Source organism: Rattus norvegicus, chromosome 5 (genome assembly GCF_036323735.1).
Source record: "Rattus norvegicus strain BN/NHsdMcwi chromosome 5, GRCr8, whole genome shotgun sequence".
Taxonomy (NCBI): Eukaryota; Metazoa; Chordata; class Mammalia; order Rodentia; family Muridae; genus Rattus; species Rattus norvegicus.
This window is the reverse complement of record NC_086023.1, coordinates 103,842,406-103,867,591: the sequence shown is the minus strand read 5'-3', so window position 1 is coordinate 103,867,591 and position 25,186 is coordinate 103,842,406. Positions and strand designations below refer to the sequence as shown.

The window sequence follows — 25,186 nt, the reverse complement described above, 5'->3', positions numbered from 1 at the left end:
CTGTTCAGAGTGTAGCATCCTTCACCCGAATCACTTTCCTCCTGTCTTCCTAGCTAGTGCATTAGCTCCCTTTCCTTCCCTCCAGTTGCATAAGATGGTCAGAGTGACTCTTGGAAGTTGGGTTCTCCTACTTGGCCAGCCCTGCTGCTGCAAGAGCGCAGGTAAAATCCAAGAAGTGAGCACTAGTGGGGCCCATTTCTTGTGAGACATTTTTTGTTGGTAGAAATGCAGTTTGACTGTCTCTGACACTAGACTTTTTAATTCAACCACTGAATATTCAACCACTGAGTCTTCAGGCAAACAGTTTCATAATCTTAAAAAGTAGGCAGCGTTACCAGAGCACTAGACTATAGAGTGCTGAGTTAAGGTGGGTAGCTAGGAAGGGAATTCATGCTCATCCGTTTCCTCTCTGAAGGCTAAGGACACATTTGCTATCAGGATATGTTGCCTTTGTGAAAGAGGCAGAGATGTTTATTTTTATTATAATTCTTAAATGTAAATTAATTTTAGTGTCCATAGTCCAGATGAAGACTTTATTTTTAAACCTTTTAAATGAGAGGGGAAAGTTGCACAAGTGAAAGCAAAGCTAAATTCTAAAATGTGTTTTTAGGAAATACTTCAGTATAAGCCAAGACTATCGAGAAATCTTTTTCATGCAGTGGTATATACATGTGTTTCATAGCTGATAAAAATGTAGGCCAACATTAGAAATGTAATGTTTTTCCCTTTATGGAGCTAGTAGTAATTTTCAGTTCTGATGAAGGGTAGTTGTTAAAACTTTCTCCATTTTAAGTTTGCCCAAGCTAAATCTCTCCTGTGTTTCTGAGGTTGAGAGATGTGTTAGAGGGACATTCAGACAGAATAGGAGAGTTGATCAATAAGCAGTATGACACTCATCTCGGTGGCCTTGCATCACAGCATGTGGAAGGACAGTTAGTTTCCGATGACTACTTTAGCAATGAAAAAGGAAACGCCTGCCACCAAGCTGAGTGGATGCTGAAGTGGGGGTTGGGTTCCAGGTGACCTACAGTGAGATGAGTGTCATTCCTCTTGGCTGAGCTGCCCTACGAGACTGCTGTTACACTGTACTTCTTGGGAGCGTTTCTTTAGTATGCTCTACAAATGTGATTTCTTTCCATTGCTTGCCATTATTTAGGGAAATAGAACCCTACATTGTTACTTTAATTATTGCTTTGTCAAACCTGCTTCCTGCACACTCGTATTTTATCTAAACCCTTTAGCTTTTTCAGTGTAAAATGAGCAGGTGTGTGTAATCTAGACTGTCTGTCACTAATAACCTATTAAACATGTATACGACATAAAGTATTTTACCATCTGACTTAGGGTTCTGTGACACATGAAGTGCTGAGGACGGAAGATTCAAATTAGAGTCATTTTACCATCCTACATTATGATTTAATACAGTGTCTTATTGCTCTTATAGGTCATTACTTACAGCATTTCTTTAAAAGACATATTTAATCTTAGAAGAATATGTATGTGAGTGCAACACACACACACATACACACACACACACACACACACACACACACACACACTCACTCTTGCAGTCAGGTGAGATCAGGTGCTTGTGGAGGACATTGGGTCTCCTGAAGCTGGAGTTACAGGCAGTTATGAGCCTTCCTGTGTGGGGTCTGGGAGTGAAACTTGGGTCCCCTGCAGGAGTACTAATGTGTTATTACCTGCTGAGCTGTCTCTCCAGCCTTAGTTTCAACCTTGCATAATCCACAGAAAGTGATTATTTTTTTCTTATCAGTATCAGTAAATCTGAATTGTCAACTTTTACTTAGTAGGTCTTAGTAGACGAGAGACCCTTACATAGAAAGTATAAAAGATCTCCAAAAAAATTGTAGTTTTTTTTTTACTATAAGTGTACATCACACAGATGTTGCTAGATATCGTGTTTTTATTTACTAAGTTCATAAACTTCAGCTAAGTTTCTAGTAAGACGCAGTATGTAACATGAAATTTTAGCCTAGGATCCAAACTCTTGGTTGTGTTTGTCCTACATTTAGAAACAGGAGCTCTTGGAATTCTGTTTACAAATTCCTCCAGTTTATTGTAGACACGGTGCCTTATAAAGACTTGAACGTGGCAGATCAGAACCAGTACCTTCATATGAGATGTCCTATGTCTTTATTATTTGTCCCAGTCTGTGTTAAGCTTCCACATTATGTAAACATCTAGGGAGCAAGGCTGTGGTCAGCCCCTGTCTTGTGTCTCCATCGCTGAGGCTCATCTGCCTTAGCCAGTTTTCTTACTCTCATTTTCTTCCTTCATATTATAAACTCCTCCTTCCTAAGCAACAAGGTATGGCACTTCTATGGTCTCCAGTTCATAAGGAGATACTTGGCAGCACTCTCTATAGAATAATGTATAGAGTTACCAGGTTAAATAGGAAACTGAAAAAAAATTTCCTGAATTTCTTTTGTTACAGAGAGATAATGTTCTTACCTATTAACCCACAGCGAAGCTCTGGCCTCTCTAACTGGCATGGAGAGGGGCTGCCAACAAATGGACTTTGGAAGACCATTGTTAGCAGGCGTTAGGGTTTGGTGAGCTGTGCAGCAAGCTGCTATCCTGGGTGTCTCTCAGCGTAGTGCAGTATTGACAGCCTGACTAAGGTGGTCATTTAAGAAGATGCTTCTAGACCTGGGTCAGAAGCACATGGGTAGAGACACCACATTCTCAACATTCAAATATCAGCCTTCTTTCTGTGGTGTGCTGCTCTGGAAAAGGAGGAGCCCACCTAGTGTCTTCTTAATAAAACTTGTCTTTCCACTAGTCCTGAGTCTTCCAGTGTTCTAGAATGTGGCTGTGCCTAGCTTCAGATCCTTTCCTTAGAGGAACCAGCTTTTGACACCCCTGCATTCTGTCTCTATGAGGAAAGTCCTTGAACATTTCTCTACTTGCTTTACTTAAGTGAAAACAAAGCCATTTCCTGCCTGGCACAGGAGACTGTTGCTTGACCTGGGGGCACAGTGCCCTCTCCTGCCTCTCTCCTTTCCTCCCTGATGGGAGCTGATAAGCCATAAAGGGAGGACATCCTGATGCAAAGGCCCGAGCTTGATTAATGGCTCTCGCTACTCTCTCATTGAATACCTCAGCTGCTCCTTCCCGTGTTCCGGTTGCTTCCTCGGCCTACACACCTTCTGGATGTTGCTTTAAACTCCTTAGCTTTTCTTTTAGCATAGCTCAAACAGAGTCTCCTTTCCAAAGTCCTGGGCCTTCTGCCTGCTACTTCCTCAGATATTTTGTCACGGGATGCAGGATGAATGTTGCAAGATCTAGTATCCTAAGCATGGCCAGTGCTGGTTTACTGGTCAGGGGCTTCCTGGGTGAAGTTGAAGTTTTCAGAACTCCCAGACTGGGTCGATCCCTGCAGTCAGTTAAAGGGAGAGCTAATGGGTGAGGCTAGAAAGCTAGAAAGAGAGTGAAAGGGACTTATTGAGTGAGGCTTGAAGCCTGTTCTAGCACTGACTGTTGGAACCCTTTTCCAGGTTATGTAACAGAGATTTTCTCATTTATCTGTGAAATATCAATAATGAAAGTTGCACAAGATTCTTCGAAGATTAAGTGAGGAAATCTATATGTTTGTGCATGGTAAAAGCCTGGTAAAGTGTTAGTTGTTATAATTACTGAATCAAAACAACAGATGCGATATATCAAAGTTGACTAGTTAAAAGATAGCTGTAGGCAGACTAATGCATTTCCTGTGTTCTGGTTCTTTTATGTGCAAATTCAAATAATAATAGTAATGTGCCTAAATATCACAGTGGTCTGAAGGAAGATAAAATGAGTGGGAGTTAACCTAATGTTCTGGCACAGGCATTTTAGCTGCAAATCCTATGTAGTCAACGAGGGAATTCTAAGCATTAACATTTATGAGAGTATAGTTTTAGCACCTGGGAGGTAGAGTCAGGAGAGTCAGATGTTCATGGTCATTCGCAGCTGCATGGTGAGTTTGAGGACAGCCCGGGATACATGACACTGTGTCTCAAAGACAAAGGGAAGAATCTTTTAAAGTGCGATGTGGAAAGAGATGTACTTCAGTGTGGAGTTCTGTGCCAGTTATCTTGGGTGTAAGACCCAGAGCTCTTCAGGAGCAGTCACCTCTTCCAAGAACTCTAGGGCAACTGTGTGTGTCCCATACCCCCAGCATGCCATGTGGGCCTTATTTGAGGTGGAGCAAAGACAATGTTACCCCAGACAATTTCATCACAGACCGCTGTGAAGTCTCCCTAGACCGTCCTCCTTTTTGAGAAGTATAAAGCAGTTGAAATGTACTGTCGTCTGTCCACATGTGTTGAAAAAGTTGAGAGGCTAAACTGAGTAAGGGGTGCCTTTGCTTGTCCTCACACCTATCCTGCTACATGTGAATACTTTGATGGGCTCACTACTTTATCATTTTATTGCATTTCATTACATCATAAATTTTTATATCCTGGTAACGATCCTACCGGAAGCTTAATTGTTTATAGGAACATCTTAATTAACTAGAGTTCACCAGGTTAGGTGGAACACAAATTGAAGGGGTGATAAATGAAACACCCTCCACTCCTCTCCTTTTATCGGATGCACTATTCAGATAGACTAGTATCTTCACGGGGGTTGGAAGAACTCTTGCCTAAGCATTCTGTGCCGATGCTCCCCACCATTCTCTCCACTGTACCATCATGGCTGACTTCCTCCAACCTCCCTCTACTCCTTTATGCAACTGTGATGAGAGAAGAATACTAGCTCACCGGGAATTCTGACCTGTATGCTGAGGGTCCTGAAATACTGTTTCTGCATCCCATTCTTTCCTAAGTGTTTGCCTTCTTCAGATCTTCCCAAAATCAATCTGTTTCGAGCATATAAGGAGATTGCTGGTTAGAAAGTGAGTCACTACCACAGCTGAAGGGATGATGAACGATGTCAGTTAAGAGGTCCAGTAGCTTTATCATGTTCTCCCTTTCGGCTCCCTAGTAGGAAAGGAATACCCACATTGACCTCTTGGCTTTCTCAACTTGTTGATGATGAGTTGGTGACACTAGGCATGGGGTCACAAACTTAACAAACCGAAAGGACTGTTTATCTGTCATTAAATTTAGTAGGCCGAGGAGTGTAAAGGGAACTCTAGACCTGGTTGTCTAATAAGAACACTTCTCTTGAGCCCTTGAAATGTGGCAAGTTTGAACTGAGGTATTAAAGTAAGTATAAACCAGAGTTTGGAGATCCTGTCTTAAAAAAATTAATAGGTTGTAAAATTATCAGTAAGAAGTATTCTGTCTTGTTACATACCAACATCTCTGTTATGTCTAATAAAATTTTCTAAAGTTGTATCATGTTTACTTTTTTACTTTCATCAGTGAAAAGTTAAAAAACCTTTTAAACAGTATGTGGAGGACCTGGGGATGTAGTTCAGTTGGTACTGTGCTTGCTTGCCATGCACAAAAAACTGGATTCCCTAGCACCACATAAAACAGGACAGGTCTACAATCCCTGGGCTCAGGAGGTAGAGGCTGGAAGGTGGGTTGTTCAAGGTAATCTTTCCCCTCACAGTTCAAGGCCAGCCTAGGATATACAGAAGCCTGCCCCACCCCCCAAATTCTAGAATCCTCTTTCTGTAATCATGCTGTTGTGGACTGTGTGTGAGTAACATAAACCCAGATAGCCTTGGGTTGAAATGGATTGCTAGCAGAGTGGTTAGAACTGATCAGAAAGCCTCAGTTCAAGCTCTAGTCTCTCCTTAGTACTGTGAGGTCTCCCTAGAGCTTCCCATGTTAGCATTTCCACAGTATTGACCATGTGTCCCCATTCCCATGGTGTGCCAGGTTCATGCCTGAGGAGCAATTCTCTCCTCATGCAGCTCCCCACTGAGTGCCTCTTAGAGGAGGCATGTCACTGTGTGATGCCACCCTCCTACTGTGCCAGGGAGCTTGTGAGGGGACACTTCATCTTTATGATGCTTCTGGTACCTGAAGTCACAGCTTCTCTGTGTTATGTGAGACAGTGGCTTATGGAAATTCACTTTTTTCTGTAAGTCTCTGATCTCTGATTGCCTGTTTTTTTAGCAGAAGCCCCTTGCTGTGCCTTGCAAGGCTGTTGGTTCCTTGTCTTAATTCCCATATCTCTGTTTCTCTTTTGAGTCTTCACTCTGATTTTTCTTTTAATTTTTCTCTGAGTCTTGAGACAACAAAGTAACTGAGAACTGTATGGAAGGTTTTATAGCTCCACTACGTAGGAAGTACATTTTAAAGACATTAACTTTGTTCTATCATTAACAGATGTTGGCCCTTTTGTTCTATTTAGAAGTTGTAGTCTAGAGTCAAATAACTCTATTTCTGTTGGTAGTTCTTTCAGACTCCTTTTCCTACAATAATATGAGAGTAAGAAATTCTTGCTTTCCCCCTTGGCTGATCATGCTTTCCACTATCAGTAAAAATTAAAAAACAAACCAAGTTCTAACAGGAAAGAAAACACCTGTTTGGCTTGGAAAGCTTGGCTAGGGAGAGTCTTTTTCTGACATGCCAAACGCGACCATCACGGGGCCCCTGAAAGAAGGTCTTTTTTTTTTCTGTCTCTATTTCATGTGAGCATTGGCAGAAACTCTGACAAGCAGTTCTTCATATTTTATTACGTTCTTGTCTGCAGAATCTCTGTCAGGCAAAAACCTTGTCAGCGGAAAACCTGTCGTAGGATCAGAGGAGACAAAAACAGGTGTCACACAGGCAGTCAAAACTGAAGGGGAAAAAAAGATTAGGCTAAAGAGCGAGAGGCAGACAATTACATTAATGCCAATGCTTTTATCCTATAGATGTGTGTTATTATCTCGGGGTGCTGAGTGCACAATTGCCTCACAGAAAAGTAGACAGGAGACACGGGGAAACTTGATAGTTATTAACTGAAGAGGCAGTGTGTCAAAGCTGGATGGGGTTCAAAGTTTTACAGAAGGGAAGAAAAAAAAACGCAGGCAGCAAGCAACGGCTGTGTGCTTCTGCTTTCGGCTACGTAAACTTAGTAGCAATCTAACATTTTCTACTTGGAAAAAGATCATAGGAAAATTAATGAAAGATGTGATATGGAAGTTTTGAGGGTAACATTTACTCTACATGCAGGAGACTCAGACTCAGAACCTTTTCCCGTCTCATAAAGTCTTGCCACAATGAGATACAATGTGGGGCACGAAGACAGGCATTTGTCAGCTCAGCTGTGTTGTTTGGGTATGTTTAAAACACCTATTATCAACACACTTTTAATTAAAAAAAGCTATTAAGAAGCCCTTTTACTAAGTGTGAACATCTGTACGTGCAAGCTGTAAATTAGAAGATCACATATGTGTGCCTCAGTCAGAGACTAAATGAATTTGGCAAGTGTTTTCTATTACTGGGATTTTAAACGCAGTCATATCTAAAGGAAATCGCAAATGCTACATTTCACAATTTGCATCGATCTCTTTCTTAGTGTGTCTGTTGGTGCTGATTAATAGAAGTTTTCTAATTGGAAATTAGAGTGATTATCATGATCAGATTAGTAAACAGAACCCAGAGCAACGAACGGCAGATATCCCTTCTGCTTCTTTGTTTTCCTCATTTTTCAAAACTTGCTTCCTAAAAACTGAAACCCTGGTGATGCATCTCGCAGTTTCACTTTGCCAGTTGCGTAAACCCTGGAAGGTTTTAAGCTTTATTGATAATTTATCCTGTCAGGCAGCTCACAAACAGAGGACAGGGCAGCAGCCGTCAGTATTCTTGCCTGGTTAGTTATATGTACATTGGTTAAGTTAATGAAACATCAACAGAGGTGCTGTTCTGGCTGGTGGCATTTTTTTTTTGGTCATGCATTTAAATACTTGGTTAGTTTAGGTTTTTGCTAAGCCCTAAGACTTCCTTCATAACCCTCTTTATGAGCAAATCTTTATATCGGGTCTTTGATCCCACCATTACCGATGCAAGGCAGTTTGATAGTCGATATGCACATTACGCAAATCCAGCAATCCCGAAGAAAACAAACACCAGCGTCAGGAGTGTCTGTGGGAGGAGCCCAGAGTTTTAAGGGATTACGTGTAGTAGAAGGAAACTGAAAGATTAATGGTAGATTCAGAATGGGAGTTCAGACTGCCTGACTGGCAGAAGAAGACAGCAAAGCCGACACAAAGCTGACGCACATGCTTTAAAGCATGAAGACGTGAGAGCAGGATCATTTCTTTTCCGTATTTGCTACCAGACCCTGGCCTCCAATATCACCACTTTCGCTCAGTCCTGAAGTGTCTCCTTAAGGTACCTGACAAAGTTGACAGCATGCGCTGCATTTCAGTATCTCCTCCGTGGAAATGTATAGATAACTACATGATCCTCCAAGGAAATCAAGTCTATACAGCAGATGGTTTATTTATATAATAATTCAGTTTTTTGGTGTTTTTTTTAATAAAAAGATAACACATCTCACTCAAGCAAGTTTTAGATTTTCACAATACATTTTAATGGGTTATGTTTTATAGCCAGCATGCGTTTAATTCATTGATACAAAAATTGAATGAGATAGGATGCATGTCGCCAACTTCAGGCGAGTCTTGGCAACTGGGCGTTCGATAGAACCACAGTAGTGGTAATAAACCTGTAAACCTGGTTTCAGCAAGACATGTGATCACCAAATCTCTTCTTACAGCTACTGTCAAGTCTGCAGATTAATTTTTCTCTTTTCTCTTAACCACCTTGGAGGAGAGTTGCTGCAAAGGGGCAAATATGTGCCCCTAGACCTGGGCCATGTGGGAAATGAGGGAAGCAGCATTGAACCTGCCAGCCAGGAACGTGAGCCTCTGAACCTCCACACTCTGACAGTCTACTTTTATGGGTGCTGCAGTCAGACATTAATGATTCCCAACATCAATTCTGAAGACTTTATTATGCATAAGGCCACGGGGGAGAAATGTCAATCAGCTTGAAATATTAGCTGCATGGTCCCAAGTGCCGTTCAGACTCTCCTGCAGACTAATTGTGGGTGTTTCCATGTATGTGTTCCCATGTTCTGAGAGCTGAGTGCCAACCGAAGCTGATTAAATACGGTGGCTGGTGGGGTTTATTAGAACTACTTATGTCTCCGATCCCTCCCTAAAGTGTAGAACCATGTTTGTAACGGATTATGGGAGTATTTATAGACTATTCTTCACCCGTTAAGGGGTCATTGATGTACAGTATATAAGGTGGTATGTGTAATGAGAATTTGTGGAGTCTTGGTAGAGTCTTTAAATCTAAAACCACTAGCACTATCTGATCAAGAAAGGAAGGAAACCCTTTATACCTCTGGGTGAAGCTGTCATCACCAGGCTGGGAGATGAGTTCTTTCAAAGATCTATGGGTTTCTTTCTTCTTTCCTCTAACATGATTCCAACAAGTAAGCCTTCTCTCTCCTTTGCATCGCCTTACCTAATTAATTCAACTTTGACAAGAACAGAGAGAAGTTGTTACTTAAAGAGAACAGGACTTATTTTGTACCTAATTTGTTCCAATTACATAATTCTTTATCATAAAAGAAGTGAATAAAATCTGCAGATCTAAATATTATTCAAGTCATAAGAAATTTCCTCTAAATCACAATTATTTCTGTCTCATGATCTCCTGGTTCAATAAAAAAGTTTCTAATGTGCCATCATTGCTCCTCATTAATGCTCTCCCTTAGTGGGAAGTTTTGATTAGGAGCAGGCCTGTAGTCTATGAGGAGGTTAAGTCTTTGCATTGAGCTCTGGTGGTCTTTTCTAGTAAGAGAACTGAGTCTTATAATGGCCAAGGATTGATGTTATAATGATTCCAAAGGGCCCTTTTATGATAAATTCTAAATATGTGAAATCCCATTAAACCTCTAGAAGTTCATGGACTAGCTCCATTGAAATGACATATCGTTATATTGGGTATAGTGTGCTTAGTATAAAGTGTGGCATAATAGGAAATTATTGGTCATATTAGCAGGAATGAAGAGCCACTAACTCCCATAAATTCAGAGGCTACAGCCTAGACATTTGAGGTAAAAGCAGTAACAATATTCTATTTGTAAGTAATCAGAACTCTAAAATATGACCTCTGAAATTTCACTAACAAAATACTGTAACTAGAAACTTGATTTTAGAAGTTTAACATTAATCATGGAAAATTCTATATTATTTTTAAATTCAAGGACATGTGTTAAGTGTTAAATCTATTAGAAATTAGCACAGTATACCTGGGTTCAAATGTCCTATAAGCTGACCACTTGGCACTACTTTAATTTGGAATTCTTGAGGCAGTTGAGAATAGACGTGAAGTTCACCAACTAGCCTTGCAGTTTAAAACTCACTTGGCATTCTCCCAATGTCAAAGGAGTGAGGGTATTTTTTTAATAACATAAAATTGTTTCAAGTAGACATTTAAAAACATTAAAATATCCAAGGCAATACTAAAGTGAATGAAATAACAACTTTTCTTTTACATACTTTTCATATTAATCTCTAGTTGTATGATACTGCAAAGTGGGTGGTTTTCAATAACCATTTCCCCACTTTTCCCACTCCCTCTTTCAGTAAATAAAGGTAATGGCTTTAAGCTCCACACTGCTGTGCTTGCCCAACTGTTAGATGGGATCCACTGGACATGTGCCTATAATTAGCATATTCCTCCACAAATCACCAAAGCAACTTGAATTTGACTTTTAAAGAACGTCATGTTCTTAAGAAGCTGTGGAAAACTAAGAGCTATAAACTACCACTGAGAGCCAGTTGTCTGAGGTCAGTAAAAAGCACTTTTGTACTCCTACATTAAAGAGAAAAAGATTGTGAGTATGTTCTTATTTTGGTAACCTTCACAGAAATTTTGGAAGTGGAGTCTTCAGAATTGCAGGATTAAATTTATTTTAATTTATTTGAGGTTTCTAGAGTAATTCTTGTTACTGAAAATTGAAATTAAAATAGTCATTATCATCACTGTCATCCTCCTAATTTCATCATCATCATCATCATCATCATCATCATCATCATCTTTTTTTAGATACCTTATCATGGTTAAATTAGCAATATAGTCAAAAGTATATGTTTATATATTGATTATATATTCTATATCATATTTGACACTCACATTGACATTTCATTAATGATCTACAAAAATTCTACCTGTTGTCTTGGTTATGATTCTGTTCTTTGCATCCATGAGTGTTCTTTGTTCATATATATTTATCCCTTATCAGTTTTGTGTTTTATTGATTAACCATCACTTTTCTTCATATCTAAAAATCTGCTGGAAGTATCGATAGTAAAAACAGTAAGTAAATCTTGGAATTCCTGTCAGGATAGCACCCTAACCTTTAGATTATGATTGCACAGCCTTGTTGTCCTGTGGAGGCAAGGAGAGGAAAGGAGAGGGTTCAGCAAAGGGTCTGGGTGAGATCCCCATGATATGATGGAGTCCTCAGACTTTCACCAGTTCGGTGTAACTGCGTTTCCTATATTAACTGTTGATCCATTCAGCAGTACAAGGACTAATCTACCCAATATCTGTTGTGTGTCAGATAGTGTTACTGCTTCAGCTCAAACTTTTGTGACCTCTGCAAGTGCAGCGTACGGCTCGCATGGGCGCAGTTGGCGTGTAAGTGACCACATGGCTGAGATATTTTGCTCCTACATATGGGGATTTCTCCAACCTTTGTCGAATAAATAAAGAAACAACAACAACAGCAACAAAACCCAGAACCTCAAGTGATGCTCAGAAAGAAAGAAAGGTTCATGAGAAAGAGGAAAGTAATTTAAGGGCAGCCTCGACATTATAGATCTGCAAAATGAAGCCATGCAAAGGGCATCTTGCTTTTACCTGCCTCTTCCCCTCGGATTCTGTTTCTATCATGCCCCAGCTGAGGTGGTTTTGCTTGCCCCCCCCCATTCCCTTGTAATTTATGTTGGAAGGATAAATGTGTGTTTGCAATTTTATGTTTATTTGTGTTTGTTTATTTTGTTTTTGGGGGGCTTTGTGTGTGTGTGTTGGGGGGTGAGGTTCAGGAAGGGTTTCTCTGTGTAGCCCTGGCTGTTGTGAAACTTCCTTTGCAGATCAAGGTGGCCTTGAAGTCAGAGATCTGCCTGCCTCTGCCTCCTGAGTGCTGGGATTAGAGGTGTGCGCCACCCTGTCCCGCTGTTTGTTTGTGTATTTTGAAGACTTTTTGCTGTCCTTTATTAAGTGGGCCTGCATCTTCACTATTTTGTCTTGAAACGTAACACGGAGCCGTAAACACCCATTTAGTGACCAGATATTAAAGTGCTTGGAAATCAGTGGGAACCCACTTTGGTTGAAACACAAGCTTCATGGCAGACAATTATGCTAGAGAGAGAAAAACAATCCTGATCAATGGTATTTGGTGTGTTTAATGTATGCATATGCATGACGTGCATGCATGCATGTGTGCATGTATATAGGGGGTGTGCATGGCACATATATGCATATATGCCCAGGCAAGAGTATGTATTGAAGTCAAGGTGTGAGTTGTGAGAAAAGACTGAGAGAGTAATATATACCTTTCAGAGACCTGTCATGTCTCAGTTAGGAAAGTGACTTGGCTTTACTGTACTAGACAAGTAGGAGGGAAACACCAAAACCTAGTAAAAACCATTGCCGTAATGAGGGCATGAGGGTCCAGACACCTGTTTTGAAGTGGTAGAAGTTAGATTCGAAAGAAGGAATTGACCAAGACAAACTGCAATGGGACTAATAAGCGATTGATTATGCAAGAGAGCAAGAAGCAATTAGAGCTGGTTTTGTATGTTATTGGGAGATAATGTTCAGAGAGGAAAGCAGTTTCAACAAGACAGAATCTGGTGTCTGCAGTTATTAGCTCAGCGGTGTAAAGCCACCCATTGAAGGATGAGGCCGACACAAGTTCTTGCTTTGCTTAGTGGGACGTTAGATAATTTTACTGCTTCTTTTGAATTTACATCATTTACAAACAGAGCATCCCGAAGGGAAAACAGCACGCTCAAGTAAGGTGGACTTGAAAGAGCGTGGCCACGTTTCTTAGTCCTAGCTGAGCAATACAGCTCAATTATGTGCTTATATTTAAGAGCATGGAGTTGAGTTTACAGAATTTTGCAAGGATAGCTGGATACCTTGGGGCAGATTAACACCTAAGGGTAGCATGAGAGGCTACCTCCCTGGAAACCTGATGCTTTCTTTGCCTCTCGGTAGATTTCCCCTGCAAATCGGAATGTCCCAGTCATCTGTACCTCTGCTTCATGTTCATACCAAGCATATTCCGCCCCTGCTTCCCGGCTTGACCTTTGTTCTACCCTTTCCACTTGGAGTTAAGGTATCACCCTTCAAGCTGCAGGAGTGTTATACCTGAAAGAATGTTGAGGCCCAAGAGCACTCATAACATTGTCATATGCCTTGCCACTCTTGTCAAGCAACTGGTGGTGCAGCTGGTCTTGGAGCCCTGAGAGACTGAGTTAAGAGACTCTTTCCTTAATCTGGAAAGCAGCAGTAACTTCTACACTCTAAAGCATTGCTGTAAGGCAGTGCCCTGAACTTCAATCTTTATTTCCAGCTGTCTTTTCCCAGATAGCATTACCATAAAGGTTCATTTCAAGACTCTTCTGATCAAGCCTACCATGTGTGTACAGTAAAATTAAAAAAAGTATCTATATGTATAACATCTTATTTTTTTAAGTTTTAGTCATCACTGCAGATAAAATAAAAATCATATGAATATTAATGTTCATGATTTATTAAACAAAGAGTAGATTATCTGTCAGGGAAATAGATGAAACTGTAAGTTGTTTCTTCACAAATTGTCCATGAATGCATAGTGCTTAGAAGAAACAAGTTAACCGCTGTCTGTGTTTTGTTTTGTTTTGTTTTGTTTTTCTTTTCTTTTTTTTTCGGAGCTGGGGACCGAACCCAGGGCCTTGCTCTTGCTAGGCAAGCGCTCTATCACTGAACTAAATCCCCAACCCCGTCTGTGTTGTTTTCTACAGTTATCAATGTAACTCTTGAAACGCCTGGCATATGTACAAGTATTTGTTCACTTTTCTGAGCTTTTAACGAGAGAAGGTGCAGCTTGCTAAAAATTAACATTTGGGTTATTACATATTTATTTTCATACCATTTTATTAATACTAACACAGTCTGTTAGTCTCTAGTCTCTAATAGGACATATTATAAACTTCATACAATTAAATAAGCTCTGAATAGTGATCATTGAAATCAGTTTGGGGTATATTTGTATGTGGTGTACTCATGTGTGTGCTCATCTGTGAGTGTGTGTTTGTGCGTACCAGACATTTTGAAGTAAATGTTTTATGTCATTGGATTGCATAGGTGGTAACTACCTTATTGAGTGGTAATCACAGTTTCTGAAAGAAATTATGTGAAAATTATGTCTACAGATTTTATCCAGTGTGTTTTGAAAATCATAATTTAACTGGATTTAGAGAGTGAGCATTACTTATGTGGAGTGCTTTTCTGCACTCCTAAAGACCTGTCCTAGGGACAAGTAACCTTGAGGATAGTAAGAGCTTAGCCTGAATACTCAGGGAGTTGCCCATTATTGGACACTCTTCAGTGTGCACTGTAGATGAGTGCCTTTGTGAGAATCACCCAACATTAGTCCTCACACTTAACCTGCTCCTTCTGGGCCCCAAGACTGTGCATGCAGCTCCATGACTGGGGCTGTTTTAGCTCCTTTAGCTCCTCTTATTCACAGAAGCCGTGTATCATGTCTCCTATGCTAAAAGCAAACACACACACATCAAACACACACACACACACAAAAACCCCTGCTGCTTTAAGTAAACTTCTACACTTTTGTCAGATTTTAACATGCAAGATTAAAAATTTCATTTGTAGAACGTTTAATATTTTCTGTGCCCTAGTAACAACAACAGCAACAAAATTAGAAACTTTCTATAGACTTTGCTTGTTAGGATAAAAGCTTATAGTCTTCCCTTCTAACCTTTTGAACCATCTCTACTCTTTTGCTTCTATGGTTACTCAGGTCTCTTACACCCTTTTGGTGGGGTGGAGTAGAATCCTGGCCAGCAACATCAGCATCTTGTGAAAACTTGATAGACATGCAGTCTTGGTTGCAGTGAATAAGGGAGTCTAGGGGAACTGGCCCCATTCTCCGTGGTCTCACGTGGTCTCCGTGGTCTTTGGGTGGTTCTGGTACACACCGTGACCGAGAACCTCTGCCTTGACTCCACCTACCCGTATTACTCACCTGCTAGCATCCTAATTCACTTAGAGGACTCTGCCTTGTTCTTTCTCCTTGTTATCTCAGAACATCGATCAAGTCCCTTACAGCATTTACAGCTCCGGCATTTGTCTATCTTTGAAGATGGAGGCTACAACATAAATTACTTTTCATCTACATAGAGCACCTTCTCCGCGGTGTGTTACTAAGTGCTGATGAGCATGTGAGTGTATGCATGGATGAAGGACAGCATTTTAGGAGGAGTCGGGATCAATAAGGTCAGCTGCTGTAGAGAGATCACGGAGAATAATGAATGAAAAATCTATTGGATTTCACAGTACGGCAGGTGTTGGTGACCTTTGAAATGCTTGCTTCAGCAGAGTGATGGGCAGGAAGCCCAGATGGCTGAAAGTTAGGGGCGTCCAACATGATAAGGACTTACACGTTTCCTGTTGACTGTTTATCTGAACATTTAGAAACAGAATTTTTCTGGGTGAAGTTACTGAATGGCCTTTTTTTGGTTGGTAACCTAATTCCATTGAGTTATTAATTCCTGTGATCTTAGGGGATATAGTCACTGTAACATGATGTATTTCTAATTTTAAAATTCAATAAAATGCTATGAACCCTAAAATGATATAGGACATTCAGTAAGTGCTTAAACGGCCATTTCCCTGCTTGTCCACCCTATGATTATTTTTCTTTACTTACGCTGTTGCAGACGTCACTCTGTGTGTTATAAAAGGTGAACTTCTTTAGAACATTTCTCATCCCAGTCATGACGGAAGTTAGGAATTTTATTTGGACTGAGGGGATATACCTTTAGTTGAACCAGGCGGTAAATTCGAAATTGCATGGTATCTACCTAGAGGTGTTCCCCAAAATGTAGTTGAATCAGTAACAGGGTCTTTAAACAGTAATTGAGATATGGACGAGAAACAGAATTTCTGACATTAATTTTTAGTTTCTATTTGAGAGAGAGAGAGAGAGAGAGAGAGAGAGAGAGAGAGAGAGAGAGAGAGGATGATTGATTGATTGATTATTGGACTCATGTACCCAAAAATTTTAAGGATGATACATTCTTGGTCTCAAGAAAATCACTAATATCAGCATGTGGTATTACTCTTTTACAGAGTATAATATTGTCCAACTCATTCAACTCATATGATTCCCATTTATTAGCACTTTGCCAGTTATGAATTAAGAGAAAAAGAGAATTCCCACTATTTGTAACTAAAATATGGAATCTGATCTTACAGTCCATCAGTCTACTGTTGTGACCAGGGAATAGGACACACACACTCGCTTGTCCTCAATGGCCTCACTCATGCCTCTAACCACCCAGGAGTTAGGCCTGAGTCTTCCCACATTTTGGGAGATCGTGGAATTCAGCAGAGCCCAGCTCTGGGTCACACATTTTATTTCACTTAAAAGACAAACTTCTTAACTTTTATGTCTGTAAATGTTATCAAAATTTGTTGACTTAGCTGTGTGTGGTGGCATACGGCTTTTATACCAGAACTCAGGAGGCAGAGGCAGGCCGACCTCAGAGCTAGCATGGTCTAACACAGAAGGTTCTAAGGCAGTGAGGGTGACCTAAATGCTGTCTCTGAACAAACTCCTTGGTGACTCTATACAAACTGGGACTGTAAAACAGACTTCCTCGGTATAGCGTAGAGCCTTAACACAGAATGATTGTCTGCAGTGCTGTGTTCAGGCTGAAATCATGGCTGATATCCTCAAGCCACGCTGTTTACTTTCCACATCCTTATCTATGTCTCATCTCTGAGACTCTTGAGAGCCTTCTTTTGGTGGCCTACTTGGGCTTGTCATTACTACTACTGACTTACTAGCCAAACATCTTCTGCACTAGGGTCTGAAGCTGGCCCTGTGCCTGTCTGTGGAAATAAAGTTTTAGTGGGACACACACCACACACACACATACACACACACACACGCATGCACACACACACACACACACACACACACACGCACTCACACACACACACACCAGCCTTCCTTCAATACTCTAATGCATAAACGACTAATTGTTAAAGAAAAGTTTTGCAGCTTATGAAGTAGTTACTAACTGTCAGGCCCTTGTAGAATAAGCCGTGAGCTCTGTTGTACATATTGGCTTGTCACACTATTCCTACTTGTTTACATCAGACACATTTATGTAGAATGACCATAAACTATTGAGGTAGTTAAGTAAGTAAACGTGCTTGCCCCCAGTCCTGATGATAAACTTAGTCCAATCTCCAGGGCCCTCGTGGTAGAAGAAAATTCCTATTAGCCATATTCTGACCACTACCTGAGATGTACATGCTCACAAAAAAAATGTAAAAAAAATTAAATAAACATCAGGAAATAACTTTATATCTCCTAAGATATTTAGAGAGGAATATTTTGTCTTCTATATTTTACTCATGTTTTTACCATTCTGTAAAAATTCCTGCCCCCTCCCACTCTTTTCCCATTCAGTCCCTTTCTCTTTGAAATTACCAGCCTCTTTAGCCTCGGAAGCTAGGATAACACTTTTCCCTCAGCCACCGAGCTCATCTGAACCTAAGTCTGCATTCACTTTGCAAAGATGCTCGGTGCCAAACCCATGCATAAGATCCGAGATTTGGTGTTATACTCTTTCTCTGTGATCCTTTCAGCTACTCATCTGGTGTGGTCAGAGCCCAAACAGGCTTGCTTGGTGGGGGTATGGGAGGGCTGATGAAGGGAAGTGGAGGAGGAGCTAGTTTCCCCTTTCTTCCTGGCTCATGCTGGGCTCCAAGTGCATCAGCTGCTCACCACCAGGCCGCATAGTCAGGCTGAACTTGAAGCACAAGATAGTAACGCTCCTGCCGTCTGCAGCCTAAATGCCCTGCGGAGTGAGAGGAGACTTCAATCTGCAAGCTTGTGAATCCCTTATCTTTCCCAAACGTTAAATTAATTTTTAAAGCTATTTATTCAAAGTTGACTTAACCACCAGAATAGGAGAGATCAGACAAATCAGCTGCAAGAAATGAAGTGTGGGGAAACCCGAACTCTTTGACAAAGTATTCCTGGGAGTAAATGTGTTGAATGAAGCCAGCGGGTAAATGATAAGGGCCTTCACACTGTGGATGTAAGAAAGCAATTTATCAAGAGTACATGAACTCTCTGGTGGCTTCAAGTCAGGAGGAAATGAGAGCGGAGGAGGAGGAGCCCTAAAAAATACATTAGAAATACTTAAAAAAAAAACCCTCTGTGTGCATGCTCTTTTGAATCTCTCCATTATTATGCGTAAGTGTTGGTATGTTTAAATTGGGGTTGTTCAGCTTTCGTTTGGGCTGTTGGCAATACCGCTGTGGGGTAAAGTGTTAGAGAGAAAGCATTTGATGCAGGCTCCTCAGTAGCTTAGAGTCCGCAGGAACCTTGAGTAATCTCAGATGTAGCCATGACTTAAGGCAGAACATTGTCTGAACCTATTTGTCTCACTCAGGAGGCTAGATGACTATCTCTCTGGATTACAGTGTTTGCACTCTTACTCTCTAGGGCACATGGGTATAATTCCGACAGTTCATTGCAACACCTTCCGTGTCCTTTTGAGAAGTTCTGGGTGCCTTTCAGGAGCCATCTCTTGAATTTTGCTGAATCCCCTGAGCCCTGTGACTGAGACTTACATCACCTTCATCGACATGGAGAATCTGGAGCCACATACTCTGTTTTCAGCAGCGGGCTTCCCAGTAATTCAGATATGGATGGGAAATAAACCTTATGATCTTATCTTAAGGTTTTTAACGTTAGAGGGGAGATGAATTTTGTAGGATTGAGGAGAAGACAGTTACTGAAATGTGAACAGTATTTACTCTAAAAATGGCCATCCTCAGCTTTCTCCACGAGATAATTCCATTAGCTAAAATCACAGATACTCCCAGTTGTAGTCATTTGTTTTTAGTTTCATCTGACACCCTTGGAAGAACACTTAACAGAAGTAAGCGAGTAACTTCCAGGCATCAAGCTAGTGAAGACAAAATGATCCCATAGGCAAACATGAGAGAACTTTGGAGAACAAAAGTTTCAGAAAAATCTCCCTTAGGTAATTTAAGTTGTAATTTTTAGCAGTTCACACAACTGTCAACTTTCCTCATTCTTTCTGAGTAAGGTTTTGTTGTGGTTGTGATTGTGGTTGATTTTGTTGATGACTTTTCTGTGTAGCCCAAGCTGGGCTTGAATTCTCCTCTTTATCAGTCCCCCCAGTACCAAGATTACAAGGACACAGTCTTCACCTCACCAGGTTTGAATGAGGCCTTTTACCCTATAACTTAAAATTTAGATGGTCTTCTGCAAATAAATTAGTCATGTTTTTAGAAAAAGCCACAATCACTAAGAAAAAAAACCCTTAGTGCTTTTCTTTCTGTAAGTCAAATGTTTTATCTGACATTGTCTGTGATTTATAAGTACTAAATCATAGGGTGCCAAGCAGGAAGTCAGGCCTCTTGCTTCAAAATCTACGGTCATGAGCTATATGTCAAAATGGAGCCTGGAGAGCATCCAGTAATGCTTCTAACTTTTTTTTTGTCCTTTCTGTCTTTTTATCCTACTCCGTCTCCGGGACATTGGTGTGATGACCACAGCCTTGGATAAACTCAGCACACAGCACCTATACCACCCCACTCAAGTGGAGATTGTGCAGTCCAACGTAGTGTTTGACATCAGCAGCTTGATGCTCTACGGGACGCAGGCAGTGCCTGTGCGGCTAAAGATACTGCTAGACCGGCTCTTCAGTGTCCTGAAGCAAGAGGAGGTGCTGCACATTCTCCACGGCCTGGGCTGGACCCTGCGGGACTATGTCCGAGGATACATCCTTCAGGTAGGAAGGGATCTGAGTACTGCGTCTGGCTCAACTCTCGATGGGTTGAGTGAGAATGGTGGCTACATCTGTTTTGCTTCTTCCTCTCACACAACCAGAGAGGTGTCTTCTTCCTCTCCTTGGGTCAGGGAGTAGGAACAGGGAGAGTTCCCTCTGTAGGCTCCTGTCAGGCCTTAGTAGAATGTAGTTGAATGGAAAAGTAGCCTGTTGACTAGTGTTACTTTATATGTACCTTTGAATGCAACTCTTCCCTCCAGAGTGAGCTTATTTCCCAGGGTAAGCCTTACTGTCTTTGAGTTGAGTGGTGAACTTTGAGAATCTGACATTACTCTCCAGCTGGGTTCATGAAGGTATTTCTCATGCCCAGGAAGCAAGGTACCTTTGAATGTTGTGAACCCTTGAACTTTATTGTATCTTCGCCCAGATCCAGGAAAGAACGGTAACCTGCATAAAGTCACTGTCTGCATATTTTGCCAACTCTCATGTTGTAGGTTCAGAGCTCTTGGTACTCTGGAAAATGTACACGTGGATGGATGTAGGTTTGACCACCCTATGTCCTGGAGCACCTCCCTTGTATCAGTGTCACTGGTAATGTGGTAGGGCTTCTGGATTTATTTGGGAAATGTATAGCCTCTGCCTTATCATCAACACCCTATCTCTCACTACCTTTTTAGTGCTATGCCATAGGTCATTTTGTTTCTGATATTTATTAATATCTATCTGCCTTCCTTAATCGTTGAAGGGTAACTGTTGAGATCACCATGCTGAGAGACCCCTGGATCCAAAATCTGGATGATGCAAGACTAACTTATATTGAAGGAAATGTCAGTTGGGAAAGGTAGAATCTTAAGTTTTCTTTTTTGAAGGTTCCTATGGAGATATTTTTAGAACTGATCTCTTTGAAAGAAAAATGTTTATGGCTGTGCCTGCCCTGTAGAGTACCTTAGATATAACTGATATTTATGATCTGAGCCACCCCCTATAAAATTTAAGTCCTCAACTCCCGAATACACAGATTATACAGAGACTCTATTGAGTGGAGATGCTCCAGTCTCTCCATGTTTTGATCTGGGATGAGAACATACAAATTCATGTGATTCTTTTACATGGTTCTTCTACACATCAGCGACAACAGAACGGGCATAAAAATAAAGGTAGAAAAACGGCCTGTCTCTTCCATGATAGAACAGTTTCTTAGTTTACTAAGAGCCTCCGCTTGAGAAGCACAGAAGCGTTGGCCCTCAGAACATGAACTGAGTGTGACAATAATTATATATGCTATTTTTAGTTCATGTTGCTTCCTTTTTTGTTGCTGTGGGAAGACTCCATGACCAAGAAGACTTTAACTTGGCTTATAATTCCTGAGGGTGAATCTCTTTAAAGGTAGAGACAGCGGGTAGTACACATGGCAGAAGGAGCAGAAAGCTGAATGGTCACATCTTAGCCACAAACACAAAACAGAGAGAGCATAACCAGAAACAGCAAGAGTCCTTAAACTCTCGAAGCTTACCTCAGTGACATGCCTTCTCCAGCAAGGCCACACTTCCTAAACTTCCCTAAACAGTACCTCCACCTGGACATCCCGTGTTTAAATGTGTGAGCCTGTAGGAGACAGTCTCATTCAGGGTCCCACAGTTTTAAGAAGTATGTTAGCTTTTCTCTCTCACACTCCACATAAGACTATTTCAGCAAGGTACTGACCTTGATGGGTGGATGAGTCATAAGAGCCAGGGAATATGAAGGGATGGGTGACCCAGGATGAACTAGGACAAAGAAAATGTGGGACCCTTTTCACCATCTCTGCTTACACTGGCTCTGAGACCCTTGGAGTACCAGATCTCTCGTGAGTGAGTATTTGCCACGTGATCATTAACGTTTTTTTTTTTTTTGGTGGGGGGGATTTTTTTCCTTACAAGAAACAAACAAACAAAAAAATCTCTTACACGTCTCCCTAGCATCGTTAGCTTAGCCGTTTTCCTTTATTCAAAACCTATCAAATAACATCTTCACAGGCACCACTGTGAGGCTTGCTGCTGCCATCAATACTGTGTTTCAACACTGTGGCTGGGGGTTGTTTTTGTTGCTGTTTTGTTTTGTTTTGTTTTGGTTTTTTTTTTTTTGCCTCAGACAGTGGTAACATATGTATTCTGTCTTTCTGTTCTAACAAGTAGATATGTGCGTGGCTACACTGGTTTGCCATCATAGCAACTCTACAATAATTCCTGTCACATTTTGATATCAATTAATAGACAACCTTATAGCGCTGCTGTTTTCTACTGCTACGATTTCACCAGAAGTTTCGTAAAATTATAAGATAATTACTTAGGTAATAATTTTCCCAAAATTTTATTATGGCTCTTCAGGATAGAAAATATACTTCTTTCAAATATATTGTAGATTTCATTTTGTATCAGATATAGTTGCAAGAGAGGTATCAAAGCAGAAGACAGCAGAAAGCCTCAAAACAATACATAGAAATCCTCTTATTAGGAAAGGAAATGATACATAAAATGCTAAGTATACTGCTATTTTAATATAATTATAATTAATTTTCATTAATATAAATGTTGAGAAGTCTCAAATTTTAATGTGTCATTTCTTAAGAGTCTAGAATTGATATTTTCAGAAAAAATATAGATTTTTGCATATTAGAGAAACTCTCAGCTTAGTTTCTGTCTTCTTTTATTGATAGAATTGATGTAATATTGATTTTCTTTAAATGGCACGTTCTGTCATTTAACATTTATCATATACTTGTTTGGTGTAAAACAGTTCTAGGGTTAGAATAGGAGCAAAAAGGTTGCAGGGCACAAAAACGTTAAAGAATACTTTCTGAGAAAAATACTCATTTTGTAAAAGACGAAAGGAGTTGTGCTATAAAAACAGCCCCTTTCTTTTAAAGGTGGTTCCTGATTACTGGCCAGTACTTTAGAATTATGTGTGGTAATGATAAGGTATGCACAAATGACTTTGACTATAATTACATGTAACTTTTTTTTTGTACAGGTAGACTATAAAATGTTCATCTGAGAGCTGGGGAACCCTGTAATGCACCATTAGTGTACAAGTCATTTTATCTGGCTAAAACTCAATTGTCTTGTAGCCCTCAAGGCATCAATTTTAGCACCATTGCTCTCAACAACAGTATATTGAATATTATGTCAGTTAAAGGAGAGTAATTATCAAGGCAAGTTAGGGTGGCTGTTAGTCTTACCACATATTGACTTGGTTAGCAGTTGGCTATAGATTGTGTTACTGGGCAAATAAAGATATACGGTAAGTTGAACTGGTCACGCCAGGATATTAATCTAAGTCTCTGTGGACCCAAACCTAATTTTTTTATGTATATCTGAGTACTTCTATCTTTAGCAAGAGTTTTGAAAGTGGAAGAGACTATTTCATCCTTTTTTTTAACTGGGAACGTATAGTTGCAGGGGAAGAGCAGGTCATCTAAAATTCGATGAAAGCTGTCATTTGTATATGACGTGCAGAGAAAGGGGGACATAACAGGAAAGCCACAGAGGCATTGAGGTATCTGTTAAAGCTTGGGGTATCTGTTAAAGAGCCTTTCACTTAGGTGGTACCTATAGGCCAGCCATTCAAGTGTAAACTGAATAGCATAAATTGGACCACAACCACATAAGAAGGTGGGCCACTTCCTAGAGGTGAAAATCTCAGTGACCTCCCGTGTGGTTGCAAAAACCTTCATTCAGAAAGGAGAGCTGGAACACATTCCAGAAAAGTAAGATGGGAATGTCCATTTAAATGCTAAAATGTATGTTCGAAGGAGCCTATAATTTCTGCAACCACAGAATAACAATGGTTGTTAATGCAGGTCATCCTCTAAAGACACATTTATTCACAGTCAGTAAAAACGGTGGCCTGCACTCTTGTCCGAGCCTCATTTCCTTTCTGTCTCTGAATTACCATAGTTGAATTTAGTCATTTAAAAGTTAAAATGTTCACAAAGCCTCCCTTTAACTTGAACATGTGGTTAACGTGTCTGGATGCGTGTTCCATCCTGTCTTCAGAGAACTCCCCACTTGTAAGCGAGTCCTTCCAGAATTCTCAGAACCAGTTCAGTCTTTCTGAATAATTAGCAGAGTGTCAGCAGCCAGTGAGCAGAGGCTCGGCGACGCACATCATAAGTCACCTGGGCCACGTGGCTCTAGCATTTCTCAGACTACCATCGTCTGAGCGGTCTAGCTTTTGGTTCCAGAGGAACCCCCGTGGATCCCTCCCTGAGCACTTCCTGGTTCACGGTAGCACAATAAAACCTCTGAGGGCTTTGGGAAGAAGTAAACTTAAAAACACCCGTAAGAAGCTTTTCCCCAACTCTCACTAATGCCTAACTTTTTGTCAGGTTCATCCAAAGAATTCAGTTCTGGAACACACTTACCTCTTCCTTAGCATAGGGTCCACTTAGGCTTTCAAACCCCTGTTGTTCTGCCTGTGTGGGTAATTTCTTCTACAGGAGTAAGATGAAATCCAGCTTTCACCAGTACTAGCTGAAACAATGGAGCCCTTCCTTTTCTGGTGTTATTTTGTCTCACGACTGTTCCCTACAAGCTCACACTACAGTTTAAATGCAGTCAGCTGTTAAATGTGTCTCCTACCGTTGCTCTAAGTATGACAAATTCACTCAGTCCATATCAGTTACAAGGGGATATTCTTAAACTTAGGATAGCTTGATGCTTTACTACAGAACTCCTGCCATAGTCAGTCGTTTCAGTCGGTCGGCGGATCCGTAGCATTTCTTCTGACTTTGTAGGGACTGACTGTAGGTACAGCTGTGCCTTTACAGGTCGTCAGAAGTAAAAGCTTCCACACTGCCTAGCCAAAGGCCTGTGCAAAATGAACGTTTTCTGGTGTTTGGGTGGTAGGAAATGTCAATATTAAACAAACATATTTATATTAGCCCATTGGAAGTAAATTCACATGTTTGTTTCTGAATCCCCATCCACCCCTCTTACAGTTACTTTCAGTAAATTAACACGATGCATTGAAGGCTGTAGGGGTTCCATGGCTTTTCGGTGATCACAAGAACTTCAGATTGACACAATAGTGTGTAGTAAGCTTCCTGAAGATGACAACCACGTATCTCCTGTTACCCTCTCAGGACACATGTTCCCTGTGGGA

At 40.7% G+C, this 25,186-nt stretch overlaps 1 protein-coding gene across 2 annotated transcripts in view; it reads left to right on the top strand.

Moving 5' to 3' along the window:
• Nucleotides 1-25,186, top strand: part of Bnc2 (basonuclin zinc finger protein 2) — a gene marked incomplete at its 5' end in the record, with an annotated part of 336,957 nt that overhangs the window by 194,299 nt on the left and 117,472 nt on the right. For both annotated transcript variants that reach the window (NM_001106666.2, NM_001415824.1), the window contains 1 exon segment: nucleotides 19,812-20,047. In NM_001106666.2, the coding sequence (NP_001100136.1) occupies nucleotides 19,812-20,047 (236 nt within the window).